At 32.6% G+C, this 20,329-nt stretch overlaps 1 protein-coding gene across 6 annotated transcripts; it reads right to left on the reverse strand.

Moving 5' to 3' along the window:
* Positions 1 to 1,614: 1,614 nt before the first annotated feature.
* On the reverse strand, positions 1,615 to 20,094 carry LOC128125938 (protein FAR-RED ELONGATED HYPOCOTYL 3-like). 6 transcript variants are annotated; one of them, XM_052763549.1, is made up of 23 exons: positions 19,890 to 20,089; positions 19,649 to 19,819; positions 19,500 to 19,549; positions 19,097 to 19,179; positions 18,686 to 18,886; positions 18,481 to 18,607; positions 18,262 to 18,329; positions 18,009 to 18,062; positions 17,742 to 17,848; positions 17,601 to 17,672; positions 17,405 to 17,522; positions 16,935 to 16,996; positions 16,434 to 16,507; positions 15,788 to 16,033; positions 15,621 to 15,697; positions 12,748 to 12,901; positions 12,523 to 12,668; positions 11,528 to 11,610; positions 9,723 to 11,447; positions 8,140 to 8,231; positions 3,318 to 7,311; positions 2,996 to 3,254; positions 2,257 to 2,919 (listed from the first exon to the last, which is right to left on the reverse strand). In XM_052763549.1, the coding sequence occupies exons 21-23, from the start codon at positions 3,377 to 3,379 to the stop codon at positions 2,272 to 2,274; spliced, it is 969 nt and encodes a 322-aa protein (XP_052619509.1). In that variant the 5' UTR covers positions 3,380 to 7,311; positions 8,140 to 8,231; positions 9,723 to 11,447; positions 11,528 to 11,610; positions 12,523 to 12,668; positions 12,748 to 12,901; positions 15,621 to 15,697; positions 15,788 to 16,033; positions 16,434 to 16,507; positions 16,935 to 16,996; positions 17,405 to 17,522; positions 17,601 to 17,672; positions 17,742 to 17,848; positions 18,009 to 18,062; positions 18,262 to 18,329; positions 18,481 to 18,607; positions 18,686 to 18,886; positions 19,097 to 19,179; positions 19,500 to 19,549; positions 19,649 to 19,819; positions 19,890 to 20,089; the 3' UTR covers positions 2,257 to 2,271. The 6 variants fall into 6 exon arrangements, 1 of the variants encoding a protein (XP_052619509.1); XR_008223236.1 differs by adding an exon at positions 1,615 to 1,629 and having other exon boundaries at positions 1,699 to 2,919; positions 2,996 to 7,311; positions 8,140 to 11,447; positions 19,890 to 20,094; XR_008223240.1 differs by lacking the exons at positions 2,257 to 2,919; positions 2,996 to 3,254; positions 3,318 to 7,311 and adding an exon at positions 7,385 to 8,033 and having other exon boundaries at positions 19,890 to 20,069.
* Positions 20,095 to 20,329: the final 235 nt, after the last annotated feature.

The following is a 20,329-nucleotide window of genomic DNA, read 5'->3' on the forward strand; positions in this document are numbered from 1 at the left end:
GAAAAACCATACCCACATCTAACTCAAAATCTGGTAAGTTTGTTTGTATTTTTTTTGTTTAAATGTTTATTTATATTCATGAATTATATTTTTTTTATAATGGATATTGAATTTTTGTTTATATTTAAATGCAGAAATATATGTTTGGTAGATATCTTCAAGACATAAAACATTTTATGGCTTTTTCAGTTATGTATGAAATGGAATTTGTTGATCAATATATGACGTGGAAAACAAGAGGTAACAGTAATGATTGTGGGATTTTTTTGATGCGTCATATGGAAACTTATAAAGGTGGTCCTTTAGCTCAATGGAAATGTGGGTTTAAAATGGAAAGTGTTGAGCAGATTTTGCAACTTAGAAATCTTCGAAGAAGATATTCTATGAAAATTCTATTGAGTGAAGTGAATCTAATGAAAAATGAAGTTCAACAACTTCTTGTTGAATATCAAAAGCTTTCTGCAAATGACAGCCGTGTAATGTATCATGAAGGCATTATCAATATAGCAGCTAGGTTAGCTGCTTTTTGTCCTTGATATATGTTTGTTGAAGTAAACAGCAAGTCGCTATGTTTATGTAGAAGTATTCATAGTAATGGTTATGAATGAGTAAGTAAAACAATTTGTTATGAAGTATTTTAAATGTGTGTTTGTTTTTGGTTGTTTTTCTTTAGGTTGAATTTAATGTACTTCTACAAACATAAGTTTATAATAATATATGAAAAGTGTGGCTACATTTTTATGTTTTTGATTTTGATTGTATATGTATAATCTTTTTTAAAGTTAACATATTTACAATCATATATAATATTAACATATTTAAAACCATCATATCTACAATTTTTAAAACCATCATATCTACAATTTTCAGAGTAACATATCAACAATCATATATAATATTAACAAACTAACAACCACCATCGATAATATTTATAAATATATTACAATCCCCATTACAATCATCCCAAAAGAAGTTAGAGCACATAAACATATTATATAAATGACCAAATATTCATACTAACACCATTTCCTTAAATCTAAAAACCCAAAAACCCAAATTCCCACCTTTTCACCTTGCAACTTCATCTACTTACCCAGAAGATTCACTTGATACTTTGTGTAATCCAAAGCTTCAATGAGTTTGTCAACATTTATCCAAAAGTTGAATTCGTCAAAAAGCATGATCCTAGCCTCCCAAACAGTAATTTTTGGATTTGATGCAACCATTGAATAGAGTTTCGTGCACATATAACTGTTGGTTGCAAAGTTTAATGTTTTTGGGAAGAAGTTTGTAACAGTGGTTTGATTATGCTCCAAATAAACTTGTTGAACACAAAAAAAAACCCATCTATTTTAACTTTTTTGACAAAGTTCAAGAAATCATTCCAATAAGCAAGCCTGTTTAGACCAACGTCTAAAGGAGCAAACGAGACTAAAGAGTATGCATATGTTGTCGCAACATCATAACCAAAAGAACTTAAGATGGTATGAAATACCTCTGCAGAGAAAGTTTCAACCTCGATGAAGTCTATATAGTCAATGTTGCCTCCAATGTAATCTCGATTTGGGTAGTAGTGGAAACTACCTCCATGGTTTAGCGTCATTGTGAAGTACTTTTTGTTTTCCCACCCTGAATGAAGATTGAAAAGAAGATTATATAAGTATTAATAGGATAAGATTTTAACAATAAAGAACATACCATATATGTCGTAAAGATCAAGATAATCCGAGGAGTTCCGAACTACCCAAAGCGATGATTTAGAAGCCATCAATGGATAGTTTTTTTTCTTTAAGTTTATGGTGATGTTGAGGAGGAATATATAGCGGTAACAATTGGAGTTAGTAGAGTAGGTAATTAATTTTCTGCCATCATTTGCTTCAATAAATATTATAGTCTATTATGGCGGTTGTAGGTTTAGGTAATCATGGTATCTATACATTGAAGATGATAATCCTTATCTTCTTATGAATTATTATTATTATTATTATTATTATTTTATTTATTTATTTTTTTTTTTTGCATTTTATCAAACAAATCGGTATATATTACCTTCTTTTATTAATTTGATATAAATAAAATAAATATTTTTTTTGTATGTTATAATGAGATTATAATCTTGTTATTATTTATAGTTTTTACATTATATTTTTAGTAATTATTTTTTTTTTCATTTTTTTAAATATAAAATATAAAGTTACTATTAGATGAAAAGCTTTTTATATGAAAGGATTGTTTGTATTTATTGTAATTAAGTCGATTTGACTTCTGCATTTATGAATATTTATATTTTTTATAATTGTTAATTCTGAATAGATTTAAGTAATAAATGAAAGATTTTACTAGGTAATAAAATATTATATATTTCGGAAGATTAGTTGCATATATATACATGTGTAAGTTATAACTAATATTATATTTTTCAATCGCATTAGATTTAATATTTTTAAGTAAAATGATTCTGAATATGTAGTTGATGATTTGAAATAGTCTTAACATATATTTCGGAAGATTAGTGGCATATATATTTATGTGTAAGTTATAACTAATAATATATATTTCAATATAATGTATATTTTTCATCAAAATAAGATGTATAACACACAAATGAGGTTGTGTAAATTTTGCAATACGTTGGTTCAACATGATTCTAGAAATTGTCCATTTGTCAAAAGACATGCTCAAAAGAGTTGCAGAGAAGATGTTGAAGGAAAAAGACATTGGTATATCTCTGAAATATGAGGGAATCCATTTTTCTCTCTTGTTGAACATATCAGCCAACCATTTATTATCCTTCAAATGAAATTCATTCAACATCAAATCCCATTTGTTCTCAAATTCTGATGGTTCAATATTCATATTCCAAACTAGTTGATTTATGCGTTTCTTGAAATCTGAATTTGAAACTAAATCAGCGTCAATCTGTCAAGTTAAATTTGATTTTATTAATATATTTTCATAAGCTATTTTTAATTCAATAAATTAAATTTTTTGTTACCTTTGATGGCATTTTTGACATTATGTGCCACATACATAATCTGTGAGTACATCCTTGAAACACCTTTCCTATTGAAGAAGATAATGCTACATCTATGTCTGACAGAATCATTGTTGGTTTCTTCTTATGTGATGACAAAAAAGCTTCTAATAACCAAGAGTATGATTCAATTGTTTCATCTGATATTAGTCCTACTCCAACATTGATTGTCTTTTCATGATTGTTTATTGCAGTGAAAGGAACAAATATCATATTGTACCTGAAAATAATTGTAAAATGTATCCCTAATTCTATAATATAATTTAATAAATATAAATTTTACCTGTTTGTTCTATATGTAGCACTTGGTTCCTGGTACGTAAATCTTATTTGAGTAATTTCCATTTTTAGCCTTGGACTCAGCGAGTCATAGGTCCGACTCGCCGAGTAGAGACGGGACCCGGGACATGTTTAAGTTGGCGACTCGGCGAGTCCATATCCTGGACTCGGCGAGTCACCGCTGTTTGATGAAACCCTAAGTTTCAGGGGTTTGCACCCTATTTAAGCCCTCATTTCCGCCCTAAGCCAGCCCCCTTCACCCTCAGGAGCTCTCCATATGTTCTAACCCCTTGTTCTTGTGAGTTTGAGGCCTTTTGTGTGTTTTCTTGAAGATTTTGAGAAGTAGGAGGAGTAGATCAAGAGGAAGGGAAGGAAGTCAAGCATCTTTGTGTTCTCTCAGTAATTTCTTGGAGGTATAACTCGTTTTCCCTCTGTTTCTATGCTTGTTACTCCATTAAAGTCCTTCTTGAGCCCTTCCCCAAGCTTGCATGTGCAATATAATTCGTAATAAGCTGATTGACCTCTAGATCTAGGCATGGTTGAGCTCCAAGAGCTCAGATCTACTGCCTTTATGGACCCATATTACATAAAGACCCTAGATCTACTCATTTGGTGCATTTTGAACCCTAAAACTTTACGTGTTATTCATGTTCTAGGAACCCAGTTCTGTGGATAGCATAAGCTGGATTCAAGCAGAATCCAGCATATAGTGATTGCATGGTAACAACTCGGCGAGTCTGCTCGCGAGTCTCCGAGTTTGTCCCCTTTTCGTTGTTTGAGTGGGAGTAGTGAGTCACGGGGTGTGACTCAGTGAGTTGGAAGCCAAACTCATCCATGGAGGAACTCGACGAGTCAATGCCCTGACTCGGCGAGTTCAAGGCAATCTCCTTAGATCAAGAACAAACTCGGCGAGTTGTTCATACAACTCGGCGAGTCGCAGCATATGTGTTCTTCGGATGAAGATGAACTCGGCGAGTTGTTCATACAACTCGGCGAGTAGGATGAAGGACTTGAACCTCAATTTAGAAGGAGAACTCGTCGAGTCAACGTCTAACTCGACGAGTAGGGACGAGATCCAGGGCAATCGATTGGATAGGGACTCGGCGAGTTGGAGAGCCAACTCGGCGAGTCGGGTCAACTAAAAGTTGACTTTGACTTTGACTTATGACATGATCAGGGGTAAAATGGTCATTTTACCCAAAGGACAGTTAGCAGTGATTGATTGAGTATGTTGTGGGAGTTGCAGCCGGAGGATTTCCGGAGCAGCAGCAGCAGTAGGCAGTCAGTTCCCGACCAGACCAGCAACTACTTCGGGGTGAGTTACCTTCCAGTAGCGGTGGGTCTACGGCCACAATGCCGGCCCACCAGTAGGAGTTGTATGTGGATGATTGTCTCCGTGATATTCATCTAGGGTTACTACTACCTGTTCCATTCTTATGTGCTAGTATGATGTGATGCTATGTGTTAGTGGTAGTAGGGGAGATAGTCCCAAGACATCCGGTCAATAGGGCCGAAGGGGTAGTTATACCCAGCCATGCTAGATAGATTCTGATACTGTGGTACATGTTATGTGGTAGTAGTAGAGGGGAGAAGTAGTCTCCAGTATCCGGTCGAGAGGACCGAAGGGGAGGCCAGCACCCAGGTATGCTAGGCAACATCCGGTCCAAAGGACCGAAGGGGTAGGTCGAGCACCAAGATATGCCTGACGATAGATGTATGTTATGTGATTATTATGGTATGTGGTACAGTGGGGGAACTCACTAAGCTTTGTGCTTACGTTTTTCAGTTGTTGTTTCAGGTACCTCTTTAGCCAAGGGGAAGGAGCAGGCTCGGTAGCAGCATATCACACACTTTTGTTTCCGCAGTTATGAGTTTATTCTGGGATTGATACTCTGATATTTTGGTTGTTTAAATGTTGTGGATTTCAATTTGGTTTTCAATGTAAAATGGTTTAATTATACAATGTTTTAATTATTAATGATTTCCAAGTAATGATTTATAAACAAAATTTTTGGACGTGAAAATTAGGTCGTTACAAGTTGGTATCAGAGCCTTGGTTTGAGGGATTAGGACACACCTTCGGGGGTGTCTGAACTCAGATCGAGGGATTGAAAGATTTTCTAAAGGAAAATGTTTTGAAAAAAAATGAGAAAATAGTTTTGAGAAAGAACGAAGTGTGTGATGTGCGCGACCGGCCGAGCTCAAGTAAGTATTCCCCAAAGTACCCATACAAGTTTATGTTATGTTTATCAGCTTTTGTAGAACAGCATGCTAGAATATGACTAAGGATCTAGGAACGATGCCTTATGTGCCTGCTTTATGTGTTTCAGCTGTATAAAAAAAAATTGCATGCTAGAGTCGAGTAGACAGCAATAGGATAGCCTGTTAGGTTATGCCTGATACTATGAGTTTAGCTCTGTATGCTAGATTAGTTCTTCTCTATGAGAGCGGATTTGCTTGAAATTGTTCCCTTAGCTCGAATGATGGTTGCTTTGTGCTTTGTGGGACTCTGAGTGGTGGGAGTTAGCCATTAGGTGAATACGTCACGTCACATGTGATCAGGGTTGAATAATCTTAGAGTGTTGGATTTGGCCCTATTACACAGCTCTCGTTTGAGTCTAACCGTTGTAGGGATGAGCCTGTTACTCGAAGGATTATCCGAGTCTAACCACATGTGATGGTATTCAGGTAATGGTCAATTGGCACTACTAAGAGGCCTTCAGCAGCTGAGGACCTGGTAGGGTGGAGCCTGAGATTTCCCTAGGGCAAGCCTAGGATGAGTATAGTAGTGATCAGCCGTAGTGGAAAGGATCTGGTGGAGTCGAGGCAGTTCTTGGAGAAGGTACGGATAGATGTTGAAGGTAGTATGGGCCCGTACTACTGAAAGCAGAGGATCCGTACCCGAGCCAAGGGAGGCCAAGATGAGACCAGGGAACTTGTGGTAGATGTGATCCCTCAAGAAGTATTAGTATCACTAACAATTATTATTCCTGTATTACAGAATGGTGGTACTACGTTCGAGGCCGATAGATGGCGGTTTATGAGAGGGGTCAGGTTCGGGATCAGGTTCCGAGCCAGTCGATGAGGGACTACGCGAGTTCATCGCGTCAGAGAGATTACCAGAGGCATCATTGAGTCGACCCCCATCATCTTTGGGTCGATCAAGGAGAGGATCATCGAGTTGATGGAGGATCACTTTAGGGCGTTCAGGAGCGACATGGCATCTGGCCAGTCGGGGCCTCGCACGCTGTCCTTTAAGGACTTCAGGGGCAGTGGTGCACCAGATTTCCACGGGGTGAAAGACCCCATTGCTGCTAGGCAATGGATTGCAGACATCGAGTCTGCACAGTTGACTAGCTTCTGCCCCTCGGGTCGAAGGTGAGGTATGCAGCAGGATGTTTACGGGACCGAGCTTGAGATTGTTGGGAGTCAGTGGGTGACTCGTTGGGAGCCTCAGCTATCGAGACTATGACCTGGTCGGATTTTGTGACCAGGTTCAGGGCGGAGTTTGCGCCGGCTGTCGAGCTTCAGCAGCTGGCCAGGGAGTTTTTGGACATGAGACAGACGACGGAGAATGTGGCGGAGATCACCGCCAAGTTCCGGGAGAGGGCACTGTTGGTGCCCCAGTATGCAGGCGATGAGGAGGACCCTTAGTTTTTCAGCTTGCCTCACCTTGGACTCTATGATTGCCAGGGCAAGGGAGAGGGAGATAGACTTGGAGCACATCCGGAAACGGAAGGCAGGAGAGGGTCAGTCAGGAAATGCGGCAACAGGGACGGGGACGCTGCAGGAAATGCGGCAAGACGCACGAGGGGGCATGCAGGTTGGGATCATCAGGCTGCTACAAGTGCGGCAAGCCTGGACACTATAGCAGGGATTGCACTGCTCCGGCAGCAGTTATCCAGACGTCTGAGTTGCCGTGTTTCCACTGCAACCAGAGGGGCCACAAGAAGGCCAATTGCCCCCAGTTGACAGTTTCAGCGCTAGCTCCAGCGACCCTGCGGATCACTGATTTTATAAGTACATTGCATAAAATGGTTTTAAAATCATTTTGCATAAAATGGTGTTTGGATAGTATTTGGATGATTTTAAAAGTACATTGCAGAAAATGGTGTTTTAATTATTCTAAACGGTACATCTTAAAAGCAGATTGCACAAAATAGTACACCTATATTGTACTCTTTGTAATATAATTGCAGAAAATGGTATTTGTAATTAAAAGTACATAATAAGAAGGGGTGTAACCATTACATATAGTTAAATTCCATAATACCAATATGTAGCAGCCATCCATTTGTACTAAAATGCCTAAACAATTCACAAAAAAGGCATCCTAAAATGGTAACAAAAGAACAAGTGGAAGTATGCTGCAATCAACAGGTGTACTAATTAATGTACATGTAAAAAAAATGCCAAAACATGTTGACAAAAGTGGCAACCTATATCATCCCCACTACACCCCATTTCTACCTAACCGACTACTCCAAAGTGACTAGGTTTGCAGACGAAGAAGAACCACCATCCTCATTGCCAATGGGGGGCAATGGCTTAATGTAATGAGTTTGGGGCCAAAGATTGTTTCCAGTATGTTTGAAGAGTAACATTCAAGATATTTATCTTTAGAAAAGTATTAATTAATATATACATAAGGTGTTTGATGGATGAAATTAATTCCAATAATTGTAATTTTCACATCCTCATCTAGCTTCAAACACATTTCCTTGACAATGAAAAATCAACCAAAAATCTACAATAATTTAGACAGCTAGTAACAATCTTTGTTATGATTAATATAATTGTTAGAATGCATAAAATTAGTAATATACCTCATATTCTTTCCAAAGCGATTCATTTTCCTTATCACTGTTGGACAAACATTAGAACTCCATCTTTGACTTTCCTTATTCATGTGGCAAACCTGTTCATAAAAGTATATCTTAGATTTTCAAAGAGGTTAGTCTTAACAAGAAAAAACTTGAAAGGTACAATGTTTTCAAAATGTATTATCCTAATAAGAAAAAAAAAAGTTAAAAGATAACATTTAAATATGTTATATTTCAAAAATAAAATGTTGTCCTAATAATATTAGATTTTCAAAGTTTATTGCTTTAATAAGAAAAAGGTTGAATGGTAGAAGTTTTTAAAGTTACAAAGTCTTAATAGGTGAGATTTTTAAAGTGCAATGTCTTCATCAGGAAAATATTAAATGAGTCTTAATATGTTAGATATTAGCAGTATAACACTATAATTTAAATAGTAATATTTAAGATAAAGCACATTGTCTTAATATGAAAAAAGATATACTGAAATATGAAAGAAAATTGAAAGTATAATGTTAGTGATGGGAACATAAATCATAGATGCTTAGATTTTCAAAGTACAATGGCTTAATAGTAAAAGATTATAAGAAAAAAAAATCTTTATAGGTTATATTTTACAATTGTCTAGACTTTCAAAGTACAATGTTATAATTGTCTAAAATTTTCAAGTATAGTGTCTAAGTAGGGAAACAATAAAAGTAAAATGTCTAAATATGTTAGATTTTCTAAGTATAAAAGTCAGTATAAAGTTTTAATGCGGTTAATGCAAATTCCAAATTTACCCTTCCGAGTATATTTTTAAATTAACTTAATACAACATTTATTTTTATTTCAAATATACATGTGTCTCATCCTTAATGGTTGTTTTCCTTTTCACAAATCATTTGTGTTTTCGTGTGTGTGTGTATATATATATATATATATATATATATATATATATATATATATATATATATAGGTTAGATTTTAAAAAACATTTTCTTAATAGGAAAAAAAAATAGAAGAAAATATCTTAATAGGCCAGATTAAAAGTACTATGTTGTAGTTGTCTAGATTTCCAAAGTACATTATCTATGTAGGAAAAAAAGTATAATGTCTAATAATATTAGATTTTCCAAGTGTAAAGTTTTAATAAGAAAAAGTTCAAAGGTAAAAAATTTGCAAAGTTTGTTGTCTTAATAAGAAAAGGAAATACAAATTACAACATTTAATTATGTTAGATTTTGAATATAAAATGCTATATATGTTTACCAAAATCAAGCAAGTTCAGATTTTCAAAATAAAGTCTTGATAAAAAAAAAAAAAAAATTAAAGCTATAATGCTATAACTAGTAACCAAAAACAAACATGTTTAGTTTGTGGAAGTAGAGTGACTAGGAAAAATAATAAAATTACAGTGTCTTAATAGATTTGATTATGAAAGTATAATGTTTTAATAGAAGGTTATATACCTTTGCATCTAAATAGCATTCAGTTGCAACATACAAACTTATGAGGCCAATATGGAAAGGATTTTTTTATTATTGTTACCTTATTAGACATTTTACATGTATATTTAGTAATCAGCAAAGTACAGTTTGGTTTATTACCTTGTCCGTAACACCTCCCATAACCTTAATGTTTTATCGTATTCAAATACCCTGAAACCATGTGATACTTTTTAATTAGCGAGGGTAGAAGAGTAAATTTACTTGCCTTTTGAGTTGGATCAGAATCCAACAGAAACAGAAAGCAGTTGTGTAATGGGCTGTTGAGTAGTTCCACCAGCTGCCCTATCAAAACAATAATAGACATGTTAGAAACCACAGCTAAGAAACGGAATTGCGGATTCTGGCAGAGTTGGAATTCGAGATTCCATTTCTTGACGTGTTTGGTTGACAATTTGGATGGAACACACTTATGTTGGATTTCTTGAAATTCCATGTTTGATAATCACAGCTAGGAACTGGAATTGTGGATACCGGTGGGATTGGAATTCGAGATTCCATTGAATGGTGCCTTTGGTTGAAAATTCGGACGGAATGCAACTTTGTGAAATTCCTTGGTATTTCATATTTGATGGGCTTGAACCATTTATTTATAGGGGCAGGCAGAAAGAATGCCAGTTTTGATTCATTCCTCCCTCTTTATTAAAAGACCAAAATACCCTTGTTATATATTGAGATAGAGGGAGGACATTTTATAGCGCAAAGAAAGAGTTGAGAGTGCATGCCTTTTTGATCATGGTTGAAATTTGGACCAAATCATTCCAATAAAACACCTGAAAGCTTATGAATCATTTTTCAAGATGAATAATAATGGAGAGAGAGAGAGAGAGAGAGAGAGAGAGATCACTCATGTTTTGTGAGATAAAAATTCTTTATTTCAATTATTAGCAAAATATTGTGTGTATAATAAATAAATAAATAAATAACACAAAGTAAAATGACTAATTAGATAAAGTAAAATGACTTTTTTTGCCCTTATCTTCATCTTCTAAATCTCCTTCATCTTAAATCATAAAAATCAAACCAAATTCAATCAACACCCAAAAATTAAAGAAGAATCAAGATCCAAAAGTATAAAATAAAAATAATTCTAACCTAACAATCTTTAATCTTTTTAGTTTACTGTTCATGGTTTTTTTAAATAAATTTGTTGGTACCTTGGATCTTAATTTTGTTTTAGTTTTAGCTTAATTGTTGGGTATTGGTTTGATTAGAGTTTAAGATTAAAGTTGAGGAATTTTAGGTTTACAGGATGAAGGATAAAAAAAGAGAGGGACAAAATAGTCATATTTCACTTGGATTTCACAAACATTTTGCAACACCAACAGTTCCACCATGGAGAAAACTTTCAACAAAACTATACTTTACTGACCAATTGTACAGCAAATGAAATATCTTAGATGAAAACCATAAGTTTTGAAATATCACAAGGACGAAATTGTAATTTACTCTATAAATAATAATAGTGGCATGTTACCTGTCAATAACCAAGATCAAAGTTGTAGAATGAGTAAGTCAACAATATATCATTACCTTAAAAACAAAAATAAAATACTTAAATAAAAAAAAAAAAAAAAAAAAAAAACCACATCTGAACTGTATGGTTATTTTCATACCACATCTTTCTCAATCAAACCCTTCCTTTCTCTAATTTCTGTAAACCTTTTTATAAATCGCAATAAATATAATATTTGGGTGATAGAACTTGGAGGGCACAATAGTCATTTACCTGCAATTGGTTTTTGATAGTCATGTACTCTAATGTTTTTAACTGAGACAACATACTGTTGAATGGTATGAATAAGATCCCACTAAGAATGCATAAACCTGGAATTACATGTCATGAACAGATTTAGTTAAAATTAGCCAAAAGGGTCGATGTGTAAATTTCAACAAAATATAAAAACCTCTTTTTGCCCCTATAGAATATTCTCTGTTTTAAAGCGTCTGGATCCATGACTCAGCCTTCATAATCCAAAAAGCTTGACCACTGTATAACATAAATAACATTATTTAATTTATTTTTCTCTTAATTTTTACACATAACAACGTACTTCCATTTTTTTACCAATAGAAGCAATGTACTTTATTCTTTATCCATAATAGCAGCATACTTATACTTTTTATCAATAATAGGAATGTTCTTTTAATTTTTTTTTTAACCATAATAGCAATGAACTTATATTTTCTACCCATAACAGCAACATACTTAAATTTCTTTACTGATAAAAGCAATATACTTTGTTCTGTATCCATAATAGCAGCATATGTATACTTCAACCTGTAATGTAGTTTATTTAATTTTTAGAGAATCTTTTCGGGGGTTAGGGTATAGTTATGCTCCTTAAACATTTATGACAGATAATTTTTTAAGAGAATTGATTTCTTTGTTGAGGTTAAATTATGCTCCTTGAACACGGAAATGGAAGAGATGAAGAAGACATAGGCAAAATGGTCATTTTCATAAATTTAACATATGGGCTGTTTGAAGTTGAGACCCAAAGACCAAACAATACACATTATCACACAATGAAATGAGTACCACATTTTTAAAAAGATTCTATTTTTAGGGACTTAAGGTTTAGTTTTTTGTTGAAATTTCATGGAAATGAAAGAGATTAAGATGACAGGGACAAAATGGTTATTTTCATAAATTTAACATATAGGTGTTTATGAAACCATGAAATCCTTAGATATGATAATTCTGCAATTAGTTTTTCTAAGTACAGTGACTTTATAGGAAAAATAATAAATGTAATATTACCCTAAAAAGAGTGATTATATATTATTGTTACAGAACCACTGATATTCGATAATGAAAATTGTTACTAATTGGAAAACAAAATTATCTTCTATTAAAGTATTAAGATATATGATGATAAGGTAACAAAAATTGCAATACCTGATCCCCTCCGTTTCTTGTACAGATCACCACCAGAAAGAATGAGATGAAATCCATACTTTCTTAACATAATTCGTTTGGCTAAAAAAACAAAAGGTAACAACAATAAGATGCTTGTTCAAGCACAACAGCTGAATGAAGAGGTCCTGCAAAAAATTGAAGTTTTTAAACAAACAAAGTTCTCATATATAATATTTTTATTCACAAACAAGAATTAATTATTACCTCATCAGAGATAAGAAAGTACACACAAACACCCTCTCTTTATATTGACCACTTGATTTTAACATTTCCTTCCCTAATGTCCCAATTCACTGAATAAAAGCACATCTTTTTTTGATTGATTCAACAACATCAAGTATGTTAATCCCATCATTTCCTGAAGATGATATAAATAAGCACAAGTTTTAGGAACAGAGGGGTATTTCTGGAATTACACAAACAGGGTCATAGGCTCATATAATCTTTTGTAACCAGTGGATAGAAGAAGGCTGGAATCAACAACCAACTCCCTTATAATATTTAAGATTCAATGGAACTAAAAGTGTAAATTTGTAGTAGCCTTGGAACACAAATTGAAAGTGTGATGCTATCTATAAATGGGCAGATTTTTCAAAGTATGTTATGTTGCAATAAGAAATAAATGGAAGTACAGTGCTATATATAATTGGGTAGAATTTTCAAAGCAGAATGTCCTAATAAGAAAATAGCTAAAAGTAGTATATAACTGGGTAAAAATTTCAAAGCACAATGTCTTAATAAGAAAAAGTTGAAAGTCCATTACTGACAAATAAATGAAAGCAAGTTAAAAAATAACCACATACCTAATTGAGCATCAATAAGCCTTACTGACAAAAAGATTAAAACTCAAATAAATAAACTCATGATGTTATTGGAGATAGATGTTTATGTCTGTGATTATGATAACAAGACAGAATTAGTGAAAAGTTAGCAAAGTCAAACACATTATTACATTGTGATTGAGCAAAAGGATTGGAACTTGTTACACTAAATCACAACACCTCTTGGTTTGATTAAGATTCAAGACACACTTGTATTTCTAATTGAGTAAAATTACAAATAAACAAATTATCTTTCCCTAATTGAATCTTTAATGGCTCAAAAAGTTTTAATTTGGTTTGGTTTGGTTTGTGATTATTTACTTTTGTCTACATAATTCAATCCAACAACATTTTCACCCGCAAAACAACTCTTTAACTTAATTAAGAAATTTCATCAGACACCTAAAGTGCAGAGTAGGTGATCTAATTCAAAAACCCAACAAAACAAAAGATAAATGGAGGAGAAAAAGAGAAAGAAACCCAGTGAGGGTAGTAGATCCTTGGGTGTTTGATCTGTTTAAATAAAATGACAGATTAGTTTTAAGTAAAATGACTTTTTACCCTTATGTTCATCTTATCAATCTCCTTCCATCTTAAATCATAAAAACCTAACTAAATTCAATCGAAAAAACCCAAAAAATTAAAACACAATCAACATCCATAGTTTTTTTTTTTTTTTTTTTTTTTTTTTTTTTTTTTTTTGGTACCCTGGATCTTAATTTTGTTTTAGTTTTAGTTTTAATATTTGGGTTTTGGTTTGATTGGATTTTCAGATGGAGATTGAGGAATTTTTAGGTTTAGAGGATGAAGGAGAAAAAGATGGGGACAAAATAGTAATTTCAATTGAACTTCACAGACATTTTGTAACAGCATCAGTTCCAGGGAAAAACCTTGCAACAAAACTACACTTTATCAACCACTTGTGCAACAAAAGAAATATCTAGATGAAAACCATAAGTTTTGAAATATCACAAGGACGAAACTGTAATTTACTCTATAAATAATAATAATAGTAGCAATAACCAAGATGAAAGTTGTAGAACAATTAAGTCAACAATAATATATCATGCAAAAGATAGATAATTTTTTAAGAGAAGTGGTGAATATCTAACATCTGTGTTGTTAAAGTTATCATGCTCCTTAAACATAAAGACAGCTAATTTTTGAAGACAAGTAGTGAATTTTAACATGGAAATGGAAGAGATGAAAAAGACATTGGCAAAATGGTCTTTTTCATAAATTTAACATATAGGCTGTTTGAAGTTGAGACCAAACACATTACACACCATGAAATGAGTAGCGTATTTTCAAAAAGATTATTATTATGTTTTTTAGGGAGTTAGGGTTTAATTTGTGGCTCCTTCAACATATATGATGATTATTTCTTCTTTGCTAAAAGAAAGCATTTTTTTATCAAGTCAATCATAGATATAGACACAAATCCAGTAAATATAAGATGCCATTATCCAGGTAGCACTTTATCAGTGCAGCACTTATTAAAAAAAAAAGGAGGGTTATTTGCCTTATATCAGGAACAATACACAATCTGATATAAGCTTTTTTCCAAAATCAGTTGGATATGCTAAAATATCAAACCCATTAGATGATGTAATATATCAGGAAAAATTAAAACCCAAAATTTACAAAACATGCAAGAATCTGAGCAGAACCTTTGAAACATGGAGAAACGTAACAGAAATGAGTTACTACTTATAATCTCCATTTTTGTATCCATAATTTCTTAATAGGTTGAATGTTGAAAGTATAATATTAAAACAATGCCTCGTTAAGTTCGATTTGGAAAAAGAAAACTAGGAAAAGAATTAATAGTATAATGCTATGATTTGAATTTACCTGAGCAATAAGTTTTAAAAATTATACAGCCTTTAACCCCACCCAGTTGCTGATGGAAGAGTGGCATTACCTATATTTCTAGTCAATATGAGTTCTTGAAGATTGTAGCATCATTTCAATAAACTATCTTATCAGAAGGAATCTCTGAGCAACTGCAACTAATCAGAATTTTAACCATTTAAAAGAATTAACTATGGCACACAAAATATGAGTTCTTCAATTTATCTGCCACTAAAACAGCGTAACTATGGTGATGAAATGTGGAGCAAAAGAAGAGAAATTACATTTAGAATGTGTATATGAATATGAAATCTAGAGTTGATAAAAAAACAATCATGGAAAAACTAAAATGTTCGATAAAAAGAATTGACTAAATAACAAATATAATTTGTATAGAATTACCAGGTGTACCAAATAAGTTCTGAAGGCGTTTTCATGCGATATTCAACATTTTTTTTGATAAAAAAGCACATCAATTCCTGAAGATAAAAAATAAGCACAAGTTTTAGGAACAGAGGGGTATTTCAGGAAATACACAAACAGGGTCATAGAGCTACCTGTTCACTTACATATTGTTTCCATGCTTTGTCAGGTTGTAATCAGTGGCAATTTGATAAAGCAAGTTCATAATTTCATAACATGAAGGCATAATCACCCAATACCCTTTTCTGAGATTCAATAATGTACCTTTAAACATTAACAGAAAAGCTAAATAAGAAAGGGTCCACTAAATAACTGCTGAAGGTGTTTTCCATGCAATATTCAACATCTTTATTTGATTGAATCAACATGAAGTAAGTTAATCCCATCATTTCCTGAAGATAACAAATAAACATAAGTTTTAGGAACAGATGGGTATTTCTGGAAATACACAAACAGGGTCATAGACTCATATGATCTTTTTGTAATCAGTGGTAATCACCCAGCACCCTTATTTGAGATTCAATGCAATAACCACACACCTTATTGAGCATCAATAATAAGCCTTACTGATTATATAATACATAAATTTATCATACTCATCAATAAGCCTTACTGATTATAAAATACAATGTAAATTTAGGCTGCTCATTAAGTCTAAAACAAACAACAATTTTGACATGATGTGATTAAGTCCAACTGAGCCACCATAATACCATCTTTTTCCAAAAAAAAAAATCTTTCTAAATTGTCAAATTAGTAGTGTAGTTTGTGAGGGTAGAAGAGTAAACTTACTTGCCTTTTTGAATTATATCAGAATCCAGTAGAAACAGAAGCAGTCGTTTTGTTTGAAGTAGTTGTGAAATGAGCTGCCATATCAAAACAGTAATAATATACATGTTAGAAACTGCAGCTAAGAAATGGAATCGCGGGTTCCGACAGAATTGGAATTCGAGATTCCATTTCATGACGTGTTTGGTTGACAATTGGGACGGAATTCAGTTCTGTTGGATTTTCTTGAAATACTATTTTTAGTAATCGATTTGCAGCCAAGAATTGGAATTGTGGATTCCAAGGAAATTGGAATTCAAGATTCCATTCAATGGTGCATTTGGTTGAAAATTCAGACAAATTCCTTCAAATTTCAAATTTGATGGACTTCAACCATTTATGAGGGCAGGTTGGTTTCAATTTCATTACTCTTTTTTTTTATTAAATGACCAAAAAGCCCTTGATCACGGTTGAAATTTGGACCTAATCTTTCCATAAAAAAAAAAAAGAAGAAAAACAAAACACCAGAAAGCTTGTGATTCATCTTTCATGATGAGTAAGGATAGTGGAGAGAAATCACTCAAGCCCTGTGAGAAAGAAAAAAATTATTTCTTACAAACATTAGCAGAATATTGTGTATAATAAAAAATTTAAAAAAAAACACTAATAATTAACAATCAAATTTAGTTTTGCTGCAAGGTTCGTCTCTGGCGGCATTAAAAAAAGGTTTTAAAGTAAAATGACTCTTTTGCCCTAATCTTCATCTTCTCAATCTCCTTCATCTTAAATCATAAAGACCTAACTAAATTCAATCAACACCCAAAAATTAAAACAAAATCAAGATTAAAAAAAAATAAAAAATAAAAAAATAATAATAAAAAAAAAAAACAACAACTAACCTAACAACCTTTACTTTTCTAAATGAAAACCATAACTTTTGACATATCATAAGGACGAAATTGTAATTTACTCTATAAATAATATTGTCATGTTACCTGGCAATAACCAAGATCAAAGTTGTAGCACGAGTAAGTCAACAATATATCATGCAAAATGCATACATTTGGATTACCATCACCCTCATAGAACAACAATGAGCTGTCAAGTCCTTACCTTAAAAACAAAAATAAAATACTTAAAATAAAAAAAACCACATTTTAAATAATTTGAAATGCATGGTTATTTTCATACCACATCATTCTCGATCAAACCCTCCCTTTCTCTAATTTTGGTAAACCTTTTAGCCTGTTCCGGAGAAATACTCTGCAACATGAAATTGCAATAGATATAATACGTGGGTGACAGAAGTTGGAGGGCAAAATAGTCATTTACCTTCCATTGGTTTTTGAAAGACATGTATTCGGATGTTTTAACTGAGACAACATACTGCCTCTTTGCATATGTTGAATTGTATAAGATCCTACTAAAATTGCCCAAACCTGGAATTACATGTCGATAGCAGATTTAGTTAAAATTAGCCAAAAGGGTAAATGTGTAAATTGGATAAAATTTTCAAAGTGCAATGTCTTAATCAGAAAGAGTTGAAAGTACAATAATGTAATAGAAAGAAAATGAAACTAGGATGCTAAAAACACTTACATAAAATGCCCATGGATTTGATTCATGATCAGGTGCAAGTGTGTTTCTCTTGCTCTGTATCACATGCAATTATGAACTTCACATATATATATATATATATATATATATATATATATATATATATATATATGTATATATATGTGTATATATATGTGTATATATATATATATCTATATATATATATATATATATATATATATATATATATATATATATATATATATATATATATATATATATAAGGAGTGAAAACCTCTTTGTGGACTAAAAAAAATTCTTTTGGAACCTTTGGATTCATTGCACCATTACTCATAGAATGACCTGTCAAAAACCACATTTTAAATAATTTGAAATGTATGGTTATTTTCATATATTCGATAATGAAAATTATCTATTAAGTACTAATTGGAAAACAAAATTATCTTCTATTAAAGTATTAAGATATATGATAAGGTAACAAAAATTGCAATACCTGATCCCATTTCTTGTACAGATCACCACCAGAAAGAATGAGATGAAATCCATACTTTCTTAACATAATTCGTTTGGCTAAAATAAAAGGTAACAACAACAATAATCACAGCTGAATGAAGAGGTTCCTACAAAAAAAACTGAAGTTTTTTAACAAAAATCCCATATATAATACTTTTTATTCACAAAAGGGAATTGATTATTACCTCATCAGAGATACGAAAGTATACATCAGCACCTCTTTATATTGACCACTTGATTTTAACATTTCAATCCACCATGAGGCATTTCCTTCCCTGATGTAAAGATCTACCAGGCATACTAAATAAGTACTGAAGGTGTTTCTGTGCAATATTCAGCATCTTTTTTGATTGATTCAACATGAAGTAAGTTAATCCCATCACTTCCTGCAGATAAGCACAAGTTTTTAGGAACAAAGGGGTATTTCTGGAAATAAACAAACAGAGTTACAGACTCATATCTTTTGTAATTCAGTGGATAGAAGACAGAAATCACCCAACACCCTTATTTGAGATTCAATGGAACTAAAAGCGTATCTTTGTAGTGGCCTTGAAACAAAAAGCTCAGCATATAAATTGTTAAAAAAATCACAACACCTCTTGGAAGTATCCTCATTTGATTAAGATTCAAGCTTACTTTCCTTATGCCCCCAAAAATCAATTTTCAATCTCTAAAAATCCTGCAGTAAGAAAATTACAAACATAAGTCCATATATTTTTGTAGCAATGACAATCAAAATCTGTTTCAAATATGGAAATTTAACACTTCAGCCTAACGTATATTAATTATAGGCAACTCTTAGATAGAACCAAATACACTTCTATTTCTAATTGAGTTAAAACTACAAACAATAAATTTTCTTTCCCTGATTGAATCTCTAATAGCTCAATAATTTAATCCAATAACATTAAGACATTTCATCAAACACCTAAAGTGCACAGAAGAAGAATCTACAACTAAACAGTACTTTTTTGGGTTTCAAGACTATTTAAACTTAACTATTGTTGGACCAATCATCTTCATTTGATGGGTGCTTTCTATTAGGTGGCCTGCTTCAAAAAACCAACAAAACAAAAAATAAATGGACGAGAAATAGAAAGAAAAAAGAAAACCAGAAATCGGAGGAGAAAAGAGACAACTAAACTCACAGCCTAGAAATCAGAGGAGAAAGACATGTACTCGTTTTCTTGATCGATGATGATGGTGAACCAAACTGACATCGGACCAGACGTCATACTACAACTACAAAGAATAAAGGTACAACCCAATAGCCCCAGTGATGAAGGGAGGCCTGAAGATGTTAGCCTAATTTAAAATACCTAACAAAAACAAAAACGAAATCAATAAAATACACACACACACAAAAAAAAAAAAAAATAAGAACGTTACCTAACAGAGGAAGAGGGAAACGCAGAGGATTGTTGAACGTCGGGGAATGAAAGAAAGAGGAAACGGTGGTGTCGATAGAAGAAAAAGAACCTCCAAATAAAACCCTCTTCTTCAAAGAAACATGTATCTATGGTGTTTGTAGAGAAGCCAGAGGGATGAGTGAAGAAGGTTATTTAAGCGCGAATACACCGACCCAACCCTTTTAACTTCCGATTTCTAACGGTTCTTTTTATAAAACATTCCTAAATTACCATGCTAACAAAATAACATTTCCATTTATCTTAAGCCCCTTAACTTTTGTTTTTTACTTTAACCTGCCTTTTTTCTTTTTAATTTTTATCACAAATTTGGTCTACACTTATTTTTTTTTACAACTTTCTTTTTATATAATTTCTAAAATTTAGGCTTTTAAAAAAAATTATTTTGTTACAATTTTATAA

This window comes from Lactuca sativa, chromosome 5, assembly GCF_002870075.4.
Source record: "Lactuca sativa cultivar Salinas chromosome 5, Lsat_Salinas_v11, whole genome shotgun sequence".
Lineage (NCBI taxonomy): Eukaryota > Viridiplantae > Streptophyta > Magnoliopsida > Asterales > Asteraceae > Lactuca > Lactuca sativa.